At 40.8% G+C, this 12,472-nt stretch overlaps 1 protein-coding gene across 14 annotated transcripts in view; it reads right to left on the bottom strand.

Moving 5' to 3' along the window:
• Positions 1 to 12,472, bottom strand: part of KIF1A (kinesin family member 1A) — a 246,538-nt gene that overhangs the window by 109,631 nt on the left and 124,435 nt on the right. For all 14 annotated transcript variants that reach the window (XM_068280653.1, XM_068280654.1, XM_068280655.1 and 11 more), the window contains 4 exons: positions 9,591 to 9,608; positions 9,269 to 9,344; positions 4,658 to 4,736; positions 3,085 to 3,227 (listed from right to left, as the gene is read on the bottom strand). In XM_068280653.1, coding sequence (XP_068136754.1) covers positions 3,085 to 3,227; positions 4,658 to 4,736; positions 9,269 to 9,344; positions 9,591 to 9,608 — 316 coding nt within the window. The remainder of the gene's footprint in view (positions 1 to 3,084; positions 3,228 to 4,657; positions 4,737 to 9,268; positions 9,345 to 9,590; positions 9,609 to 12,472) is intronic.

Below are 12,472 nucleotides of genomic sequence, written 5' to 3'. Positions count from 1 at the left end.
TCAGCGCTGCCTGGCACTGATTGGCCAGGCTGCGCACGGGGTCTCGGCGGGGGCCCTATAACGCGGCAGGTATCGGCGGCGATCGAATATTACATGCAGCTAGCAAAGTGCTAGCTGTGTGTAACAAAAAAAAATATGCAAATCGGCCCAGCAGGGCCTGAGAAATCCTCTGCGGCGGTATAGCCCGAGCTGAGCTCAGGATTATCGCCCAGGAGGTTAAACCTCTGTATGTATAGACATTTTCTCAGGTGTTTAGAGTTATGCACGGGGGTGGTCAATGAGATGTTATCAATTCTGAGTTGATGTAAACTGTATGCAGATTTATGCAGCTTAAAAATAGAACAAAACATGCAGCTGCTGTGGCATTGATTAGTTTATTTATGTGAAAACCTGCATACAATTAGCTTAAAATTTGCACCAACTCTGAATTAAAAGCATCGTATTGACCATCTTAAATTGTGCTGTATTAAAGGATAACTGCATCTTGGTGCAGTAGTTAAATTACACAGATTGTAGGGTTTGTGTTTTGCTTTTTTCTTGAACACCGAATTGAGCTTTTGTGTGATGCAATCTAAATAGAGGTTTATTTTTGTCTAGATACTGAGACCCGCACTTGTACAGACCTTGTGTTAAGTGGTTAAATATTTATTTATCAACAACTCTTATATGCTACCAGTCAGATTGATTGTGGGACATATTTTGAATACATCTCACTGAGCTGCTTACATGTGACTGCAATCATACAACAGCTAATTTGCTAACCTTTCAGCAACCCTATTATGTTTTAATATAAGTGAGGGGAGGGTTGCAGACTTTTTCTCAACAGTTTTTAAGAGTCTAGAAACACTTCACAACTCAAAGAAAGACCTTAACTTTCCCAGGTCTAACCTAACTGCAGAAATCCATTTAGGCCAAACTGTTTTTACCTAGTTTGGACCAGACAGCTTTGGTGCCTTTAAGACCAGTCGTCCTTATTCTATTTTGTGTTGTGATTGCTGTGATTGGTTTTACAGCAATCACATGGTCAGAAGCCAATGAGACCTGGAAGCTCTGCTGTCAGCTTGACACCAGAGCAAGTGGGTGCAGTGATGCAAACAGCAGCATAAACGGCAAGAGCAACGAGACCACGAGGCTGATTGAAACACCCGGCAGGAATAAACAGCCACAAACAGGGTTAGATTTCAATCATAAAGGTCTGGAAGCAGTTGAGATATCCAAAGTCATTCAGCAGTATTTGTCAACTGGAAAGGACATGATCACAAAAATATGCTTTCTACAAAGCAGATCACTTATCGCTTTAGCATGGACTTCATGACAAATCTGGTGTGGGGTGTATTTTTGGCACAAGCTTTGGCTTTAGCTATCATTTCAACCTAAGTATTCATTTATTACACTAATGCATCTATAAAGATGTTTAGAGTGAAAGGATAGATTGGGAGAAAGTTGGTCATATCAGCAGTTAGTGGAACGTTTGGATTAGAGAGCAATAAGGTAGGTTAGGGTTTTACATTAATACAGACGGTTAAGGTAGCCATTAGGTATGATCAATGAGATGCAAATTCTTACGAGTTAATGCAAAATTTTATGCAAATTTATGCAGTTGAAAATGGACCAATCAATTTAAACCCAGGTTTAAATTGATTGTTCCTTTTTCAAGCTCCATATACTGTATTTGCATAAAAATGTGCATTAACTCGGAAGAATTTGCATCTCTCTGATCATCCCTAGTAGCCATACATCTAGCGATTTAGATACAATCAACAAAGCAATCCACTTTATTGGGAGATCAGCTTCAAAGTGGTTGATCGAAAGTCGATCGACTAGTGGCCCCCACAATACAGGTGATATCCTATCAGATTCCCCTTCACTCAATGATCTGACCAGTGTTATGCCTCCATGCTCTACAGGCAAAAATGATATGTGATTAGTAGCCGATTCCTGTGCGATCGACTGATATCTTCCATCCTGCTTGGTCAATTTGACATGATATCGGACACTTTTCATCGACTGGGCATAATGGAACACACTCAATTCTCTCTCGATTCGATAAAATGATCATATCGAATGGTACAGCCAAATCTCTAGATGTATGTCCACCTTTAGGCCCCATTTACAATTAATCAGTTGGTACACGTTTTTCTTCTGCTCGATAGCAGTGCATTATGAAAAATCTTTCAGTTAAAAAGCTTATAGTGTGAACTAAGCCATTGGAAAAAATGAGCATTACTTTGAAAATCAGTTGTCCTTTACGATATAACGGAGAGCAACTGTTTAAGTGTAAATGGGACCTAAAGGGTTGCATTTTAAGACCCACACACACGTTCAACAGCAGTCATTTATGCAGCACAATTATCAATCAACTTTTGTTGGGAAACAAGTTGAAACAACTAAAAAAGTTGTTTGCTATTGTTCAAACAACTGATAAGACTGATCAGACGTCAATCCAACAGTTGGATTGACGTCTTATCAGTTGTTTGAACAATAGCGAAAAACTTTTTTTTTGGTGTTTCAACTTGTTACACAACAAAAGTTGTTTGATAATTGTCCTGCATAAAAGACCGCTGTTGAGCGTCTGTATGGGGCTTTAAGGTAGAGAAGATTAGTCTTATCAGCAAGTGTAGGAAGGTTGGGGTGAGGTGCCAATAAGGGTGGTTAGGGTTATGTGCTGATATGGACAGTTTTGATTAGGTGCCAATAAGGAGAGTCAGGGTTAGGCATTGATTTTTCATTTTTCTTCTTCCAGGTTTAGGCATTAAGAAGAAGGGATAGGGACACTGATGATAAGTAAACTAAACACTGTTCCAACAAAATATGAAGACTCCTCCCTCGTCATCATAACCCTAACAACAGAATGTATGCATGTACCCTGCTGGCTTTCAAGTATGTGTGAACTGCTATAACTTCCAATGCCATGTGTATACTTGAAATTGACTGCAAGACAATGGATGTTACAACTATTAAATTACCCTAAATAGAGCTACCTAAACTTGCTGATGTCTGGTCCTGTCATTCTTAGCTGTCCAAGGGGGTCTCACTGTCTATGAGAACCAGAAGATACAGGACATGTACAAATGGACCACTCACTGTCAATGATGTCAGACAGTCCTTGGGCACCAAGAAGCTCCCTCAGACGAGCCACCTCATCTTTCAGTTCTCGGATCAGTCTGTTGTTAGGATCTTCATTAATGACAGCATTGCAGCGAATCTGTTTAGCCCGATCAGCATATCTTAAGGAAAAGGATAGGATTTGTCAAATATTGTCATGCCATTATAATCACTATGATTTTGTGCAGCTGTACAGACGATACTTACAGAAACTGGGCATAAAACGCCATTTAAACTGATCAGGAATTTTCAGCAACAAGGGACTAGTGCGTGATCCAATTCAAGTTTTCTCCTAAGTGATATTTTCACATCTCATCGATAAAATGCCTTTTATGCCAATCAGCAAGCAAGAAAATACTCAGAATAATTCTGACAGCACTTTTTTTCACCTACTTTTTGATGCTTTTTCAATTACAAAGTGCTGAAAAGTTATTTTAAACAGAAGATGAAAAATTATCTCCTAGGAGAAAACTTAGATGAAAAAGTGAATTGAATCGGGCCCAAGGTGTGCTAAAAGGGTGATCTGAAAACAGTTTGGGTAACTGTACATCTAAAGGTGGCCACACACGATACAATAAAATGATCAGATTTTACGGCAATTTGATAAAAACGATCGGATCTCCCGAAAAAATCGAAAGCTTTTTTTTTATTCGACTGAAAAATCCGATCGTATTTCCCGTTTTCTTCGATTTCTATTAATCCGGAATGCCAGATATTTTTATTCAATCTTTCTAAAGATTGTATGGTGTGTGATAGATTGCCAATTTATTAATATACACACCCTAGCAATTTTCTCAGAGTTTCCAATCATTTTTATCATAATTGGTAAAAAAAAAAATGTAACATAGGTGTTAACAGATATTTAAAAAATTGTATGGTGTGTGGCCACCTTTAGGTGTAAGGTGGCATAGTAGTAGCTATATTAGTAAGTCACAGAAGCCAAATGACTGAAAACCTTTTACAGATATTTACAGATCCTCAGACTACTGATGGTCGCTATATTGTAACTACTAGATGATTGTTTTCTCAACAAATCAAAGCTTAATCATACACATGAACATCAGTGATCAGTATACAACCGCTTATCGCTTATTATAGAAATGAAATAAAGTAGGTTTGGAAAAATGATTGTAGCAAATCATCATTAGTAGGATGTGTTTTCAGCCCATCTAAAGTAAGGTACCGTACATTTTGAAAAGCAATGATTATAAATGATAAGCACTTGGGAGCTGCAGCCCGATACCATACTTTACTAAATAGGTACTGGCTCCTCCCTGTGATGTTTCTGCCTAAAGTGGAATTAAAATTATTTTCTGGAGAGTACTGATAATTCCGTTTCCGCCACCTCTTCCTTTTTCACACACACATGAAAATTAGTAGCTAGTATGTGTCTTGAGATACCGCACTAGTTTCCTGTTTGCCAGCTTACAGTAGTTTCATCTGCTGATGGTGAACAAAGGCCATTTTTTTCTGAACGGTCCAAAATCTTTAATGTACAAACTGGCTAAAATGCATGCATTTTTTAAGCTAAAGTAGTAAATACATTTCTCACCGGAGGGTGCTGAGGGTCTCATCATAGTTGATATCTGCGGGGCTTAAGGCTGCAACCATAGCGGTTCGAGAGTTTCCACCTGTAAAATACAGAACAGTAACGAACTAGCAGTTATAACCTCCCCAGTTTCACAAACTTCCTTCCAGAATTCCCACTTACTTTTCACTCATTACAATCATCATTTACAAAACCAGCTGATCAACTATTACAAATCACACTTTGTATATTTATTACACACATTCTCTATGGATAGACCTAATGATAATCTTATTAAATGTCTCTTCCGCTGCAGTTACCAGCAGTCAAATCCCAATACACAGAGACCTTTGTTTATTAGTTGAGTTACATACAGTACATGGTTTAGATGGAGATCATACTTTTCCCTCCTCTCTCCACAGAACACGCTGCTCAGCTATGAAAAGTATAGTGTCACTATACACTGCATTGTTTTTTAATAGATCTCCAAAACAATCTTTAATGTTAATTCAAGCAACAATAATATGAAGTTTGTATGTAGCTTAACCTGCCCGTGTTCTCTTCCTAAGGTGCATACACACAGACAATTCTGAATGGCCAATCACTGACCGATCAAAATCCATGTAGTATGAGGGCCCACAGACTTTGAATACTATGAACAGATTGAATAGGTAAACTCAGGGGCGTAACTATGAATCATAGGGCCCCCTTGAAAAATCTTGATTGGGGCCCCCAATGTCCACACCCTTTCCCTTGCCAACCCCTTGTGACCCTCACAGCCAGTGGGCCATCTTGCAATGGTCATAAAACAATTGTGGACACTGTAATCTTTATACCCATAACAAGCATAGCTACAAAAATACCTGATCTGGTGTTTATCTTATCCGAGGGAGTGAAGTAGTAGTTGGAGACCCCTTACAGCTCTCAGGCCCCCTGTGGTTGTATCAGCCCCCCTGTGGTCATAAGGGCTGCTCTCCTGTAGTTATGCCCCTGGGTAAGCTCTTATACTTTGTACAGCGCCACGGAATATAAATCAATAATAATAATAATAATACTACATAAAAGTGCTAAAACAGGCCAATCAAAATTGAAAGTGTATATCAGGATTTAGACTGCAAGTTCAGGAACAGTTCTCTCCACATCTGTGTGATTGCTCATTTTGTCTTTGATATATGTCGGCCCTTCATTCTACCTAGGAAGCAACAGCCAGTTTCTCTTCTAAAATCGCCAGGGGCGAAAATTAGACAGGGGGCGCGGCTTTACGGATTAGGACAGCAATGCATTACTTTGCAGTAAGTTTTTGTTTTTATCTTTACCTCACATCTATATATATTTATAAGAGGAGTTATTTTATGAGAAGTTCTTTTTTAGCAATTGATTCTCTTTAAGGCCTGTACACACTTGCAACTCTGGTCACCAGAGATATGAGATCATTTCAGGCACCTCTTCCAAACACGTATGGGTGTCCCCTGACATCTATGGACAGCTTGTTAGCGACCACACCTGCAGGAATCCATGCCTGGTTGCTTTTGTATTTTACAGCCACTGGTGTTGGCTGCTCATTCACACTCATCCATCCTCCTCTCCTCTACAGAGGGCAGAATACGCTGACTGGCAGCAGGGCCGGATTACCGACCAGGCAACAAAAGCAGTCGCTTGGGGCCCCATTCAGAGTCAAAAGGGCCCCATCAGCACATTAACCAGCCCTTGCCATCCTGTCAGCGGTGGCTGGATGGTATAATGGTTAAAGGGACTCTGAGCAGTGCAGTAACTATGGAAAGATGCATATCATTTTAAAGCTCTCTTTCTCCTCTTTCCAATGATATATAAACGGCTGCTCTATGCCTTTTAGTTTTCGATATTTACGCGATCGAAATCGCGGCCACAGGACGACTTTTCTCCAAAGTAAGCGGTGGCTGGATGGTATAATGGTTAATGGGACTCTGTGCAGTGCAGTAACTATGGAAAGATGCATATCATTTTAAAGCTCTCTTTCTCCTCTTTCCAATGATATATAAACGGCTGCTCTATGCCTTTTAGTTTTCGATATTTTTGCGATCGAAATCACGGCCACAGGACAACTTTTCTCCAAAGTTGGCAGCTCGATTCAGCACAATGCAATGAAATATAAGGAACCCAGGGGGATATAATTACAAACATCATGCTGGTAGGTGTGAGGATGTAATGAATTAGTTGTGGGTATGCTTAAAGGCATATCCACAGGCACTGCTTGGAGTCCCTTTAAGGGCTCTGCCGCTGACACAGGAGACCAGGGTTCGAATCTCTGCTTAGCCTGTTCAGTAAGCCAGCACCTATTCAGTAGGAGATCGTAGGCAAGTCTCTCTAACACTCCTACTGCCTATAGGGCGCGTCCTAGTGGCTGCAGCTCTGGCGCTTTGAGTCCACCAGGAGAAAAGAGCGATATAAATGTTATTTGTCTTGTCTTGTCAAATGATGCCGTGCGCTGCTGATTGTCTTCAGAGCCAGGCTCTCCTCCTAGGTCCCCCTCCTGCTACTGTGCGCTCTGCCGCTGCCCACTCCACCCTCCCTTCCCACAGAGAACCACAGCTGCAGCAAGAATGATAGCAGCAGATGGCAAAAATGGCAAACGCTCACTAACCTATCCATGATCCAAGCGATAGAGATCCCGTCATCTGAAACCCATCTGTCTCTTCTACAGTGCAGCCGCTCGCTCTGAACTTCCTGATTCTCAGATCAGACAGGAAGTAGGAAGTAGTAATAGTAGTAGTAACAGAGCGGCAGCACTCTAGCACTCCGGATGATGGGACCTCCATTGCTTGGATTGCAATAGGTGAATGTGAGTCATCTGGTGCTGTCATTCTCTCCCACTGCGGCTGCCTTCTCTGCTGGACTATCGTATTCACTGGGATGGAGGCTGCATGGTGGCTGTCTAGTTTGGGAGGAAATTGGTTGTTCGGTGGTGGGAGTGGTTATGTAATTCTGTCTGGGGAACGGCTTCCGGTTTGGCGGTGTCCAGAGCTTTCTGCTATTGCCAGGCTGGAGATGCAGGGGGAAAGTGCTGCTGCTGTGATATCTGGCGCCCTCTTCACAGGGGTGCCCCAGCCTCTGAGTGCAAATGTCCCAGCCATTCATCTCTCACTCTGCATTTTGCCGCTGCTATTCCCTGCATTGTGCACCCACAGAGGAAAGCGTGCTGTTGCCCATTGCAACCAGTAGCTCGGCTGCCCGGTGTGTGCGGCATATTGCTGTGCAGCTGCATCTTCTGATTCTATTACGACACGATGGGGGGGCCCAAATCAGTTACTTTGCTTAGGGCCCCATTTAGCCTTAATCCGGCTCTGACTGGCAGACAGCAAGACAGTGTTTGCACCAGGATCGCTATAGACAACTGTTATTGCAGGTCTTTAATTGTAAGCAGCAGATATATCAATGCCTATGCTGTCAGGCTGCAATGCCTGCTTTTACTAGAAGGTGTAATGGAGATTACAGCTTTTTCTTCAAGGAAATCAAGAGGCTGTCAGGATCCCACTTTAAAGAATACTGCTATATATAGATGACTTGAATAAATCAAGATTTCCATATCATACTTTGGCAATCTGGTACATATAAGGCCAAACTAAGATTTTTTACTAGCCTACATAACTCACACATATACTGTATACAGTGCTGCCCATAATTATTCATACCCTAGGCAAATTGCGCAGCCGTAGGTCCTCACTGAGCTCCTTTGTCTTAGCCATGACTGTCCACAAACCAACTGCAGAGAGACTGTTGTTTTCCACCTGTTGAGTTGATAAAAAACAGCTGTTCCCAATTAATCAGGGTAATTAGGATGCTTTGGAACAGCTTGGACTATTTGGAATGGTATGGAACTTTGGATTTTCCCACAGACTGTGACAGTTTGTGAAGGGTCTGAATAATTTTAGACTGGACACTTTTTGCTTAAATGTCAATAAAAGCTGATAAATGTCATTTTCCCGCAATAATGCCTCTTGTACATCATATTATTATCTTTTGGGAGACACCTATGTCTCCCAAAAGATACCCGTCAAAAAATGACTTGCTGGTTGAGTAAAAGTAACTTTCAGGGATTAGCTCCATAAGAAATCTGATGGGTTTCATTCAGATTTCATCCAGATAATTACTGCACCCGAGCGGGCGGGTGAGGGAGGGTTAACTTACCCAGGAGCCGTCTGCTTTTATGCGTTCCACGGCGCACCTCACGCTGCATTCAAATTCGCGGTCACGTGACTACCACACTTCCTCCTTGAACCCAGAAGGAGGAAGCGTGGTAGTCACGTGACCGCGAATCGGTATGAAATCCGAATGAAACCCATTCAGATTTCATCCAGAGCTCATCCCTGGAAACTTTAAGTCAAAATTTGCTAGGGATATAAACAAATATGGGCAGCATTGTATGCTATGCAGAAAAGCAATTTATTAGATACAAATACAGCAACCTTTGTTATGATTACACAGGCTTACTTATCAAGACAGGTGCAACGAACACTGGCACAAAAGTGAAGCAGATGCCAAAACAAACAGAGAATCCTTGTTTTAAATGATAACTAAAAATCTAACTGTCTGCTTTGATCAATTGTTCACGTACGTAACATGCCATGATAGCAGGTGAAATATCAATGAAGACATTACCCAGGTTCTCTCTCAACAGCCAGGTGAGTACAGAATCTCTGTATGGGATGAAATCATTCTTCTTCTTTTTCTTGTTCTGACAAGAGGACAAAATAAGAGGTTTACATGCACTTTATGTCTATCCAGTCCCCATGATCACATGTCCCCCTGTGCCAAGAAGCATAATTACAGCTCTTGATGCCCCCCCTTCCCCCCTAAAAAAAACATATCTTCCATGTATAAATGACAAGCTGTCATGCCTTTCACCTATCCATCATTCAAAGCACTAATATCCATATGCTGATGTGTCATCGTTTGGTACCATGTAGCAGAACAAACTCACCTTGTTGGTTCCAGAATCCTGAAAAGCAGGAAGAAGAAAAGATAGATCAGATAATATACTGCAAGCATGTATTATTTGGTCTAGGTTTTTTATGCATGAGCAATTCTCCTGCCAGTGTCACCTCCCTTGTGGGATAATCCTTGAGCATAACATGACATGTTCTGCCATGGACAATAGTGGTGTGTTGTTTTGTGAGGAGTTGTGGTTACTGGCTGATTGTTTGCAGTTTTGCGCATGCAACGAGACAACAAATAGCTCCACAGCAGCCTTTAACTACAATGAGAGGGTTGGGATTAAAGTTAGTGGGTTAGGTTTTGATTTATGGTAGAAGGTTAAGCATTTAAAGAGACACTGAAGCGAAAAAAATATATGATATAATGAATTGGTTGTGTACTATGAATAATTACTAGAAGATTAGCAGCAAAGAAAATACTCTCATATTTTTATTTTCAGGTATATAGTGTGTTTTCTAACATTGCATCATTCTCTAATAGGCAGGGCCGGTTTAAGCAACAATGGGGCCCCAGGGCAAAATAAACCTGGGCCCCCCCCCCCCCAACATATACCCCGGAACAAAAATCGGCATTAGGGGACCTTTTTTGCAGCTGGTATAGTCAGGGTGTGAAGTCCCAATCGGTCAGAGCTCCACATTCTGGCTACCCCAGCCTGCATGGGGGACAAGGGGTTAAAAAGTTTCAGGAGAAGGGGACACCACATAATTAAAAAAAAAAAAAATTCCCACACTCTAAACATAAAAAAAATTGGGAAAATAGGAAAAAATGCCAGGGATCTTCATACAGCCATATTGCGGCTGTATAGCGATCCCTGGCCAAAGCGCTGCGGCTGCGTATAGACCCCCTGGAAACCCCGTCAGGAAATTTATTGCGCTTTTGTTTGATGCATGTAAAATTACACTACCGTTAGGTTTGCTACTAAAAGTTACATTTACCGCATTTAAAACTATACTTTTTTCCTTCTAAACTTTAAAATCGATTTTCTCAAAAACTATAAGGTCTTTTTGAAAAATAGTTTTTTCCTCTTATTCCTAATGATCACCTTAACATATCCTGCAAATTTAGGGTTTCTATCATTTAAGGTGGATTTGCTATTAACCATTAAAGTCGGCAGGTTTTTAAATGTGTTTTTTTTTCCTTTGAAACTTTAAAATCGATTTTCTCAAAAACTATGAGGCCGATTTGAATTTTTTTTCCTCTTGTAGCCACTGGGGGCCCCTACAAGCTCTGGGGCCCTGGCAGCTGCCTCCTTTGCCTTAATGGTAGCGCTGGCCCTGCTAATAGGTGGAGATTACACAACACTCTGCATTCAAAATGATTCTTTCAGAGCAGTCTGTGAACTAATGACCTCTCCTCTAGCAGATAAAAAGAAAACTGTTCACTTACAGCTGAGATAATAAAAGTCAGAAGACAGCCCTCTCCACGACTTTGAAAGTTGTAGAGATTAATGGCTTTTTTGCATAGAGCATAGAGATAACAACTGGAGTTTCTTAACTCTTCCTGTACTGGAAACAATTACACTGATGTATCTGATCTTAATGTTTTATTTCTTAACTGTGCTACACATACAAATCATAATATCATAATTTTTTTGCTTCAGTGTCTCTTTAAGGGTTAATATTCAGAGTTAAGGTTCTGAGAATGTGAAATGGGGGGGGGGGGGGGTAGTGGTCATGAAAGTGTTATGTTTATTGTTTTCTATAAAGGGGGAGGTAATGATTAAGCTTGGGGTGGTGTTAATGTTAGAGGCTAGTTGGCGAGTGCATACAAAGTTTTAATTGTTGTATTGATGTCCCGAACATTGGGTTGCATGGGTCTTTGGATAAAAGATATACCTGATCACTTCATTAGTGCCAACATACATTATTAATTATGCTGATCAAGAATTTGTTAAAGTTGGATACCGAATTAATGTTTTATCACCCATTGTTTTAAACCGTAAGGGCCCATATGCAATTCACTTTTTCTCCTGAGTTTTCTACCAGGTGATATTTTCATAACTTGTCATAAAATCCCTTTTAAAGTGGCACTTAAAGTGGTCTAACACCCAGCATTTCAACTTTGCTTTAAAAGATTGCTTACAGCTTAGAAACGATTATGCCAGATTTTTTTTTTAGCAGAAATTCACTGAATGGATTAAACATGACATTTTAGTGCTGCATGTAGCTAGAAATCCTCCACCGTGCTTAGGTTTAGTTACAAATGTATCTATTTACAAAGTAATAAACAAACACTGCTCTGAGAGAACAAAGAGGGCTTCCCCGGCAGGCTTTTCAGAGGTCTAATTGCATTCCAAACAAAGATACATTTGTAACTAAAGATAAGAATGGATGCAGATTCCTAGTTAAATCCAACACTAAAATGTCATGCTTAACCCATTCAGTGAATTTCTGCTTAAAAAAAATCTGGCATAATAATTTCTAAGCTGTAAGCAATCTTTTAAAGCAAAGTTGTAATGCTGGGTGTTAAACCGCTTTAAGTCACATTAAAAAAATGAGTTTTACTCACCTGGGGCTTCCCTCAGCCCCCTGCAGCCGATCGGTGCCCACGTAGAGTCGCTCCGATCCTCCTGGACCCGTCGGCGGCCACTTCCGGTTTCGCCGTCACCGGCCGACAGGCTGGGAACGTGAGTGATTCTTTGCGTTCCCAGCCACAATAGAGCCCCCTATGCTGCTATTGTGGCCTTCCTTGCTGCAATAGTAAAACTCATTTTTTTATGTGACTTAAGTGCCACTTTAAGCCACCAGCAAGCAAGAAAATACTCCAAATGAATTTGATAGTACTTTTTCACCAACTTTTGGGTACTTTTTTAATTGTAAAATGCTGAAAATTTTGTTTAAAGAAAAGATGAAAATTATGTCCTAGGAG

Source organism: Hyperolius riggenbachi, chromosome 4 (assembly GCF_040937935.1).
Source record: "Hyperolius riggenbachi isolate aHypRig1 chromosome 4, aHypRig1.pri, whole genome shotgun sequence".
Classification (NCBI taxonomy): Eukaryota; Metazoa; Chordata; class Amphibia; order Anura; family Hyperoliidae; genus Hyperolius; species Hyperolius riggenbachi.
Note: the sequence above shows the minus strand (reverse complement) of the source record. Positions and strands in the feature narration are given on the sequence as shown.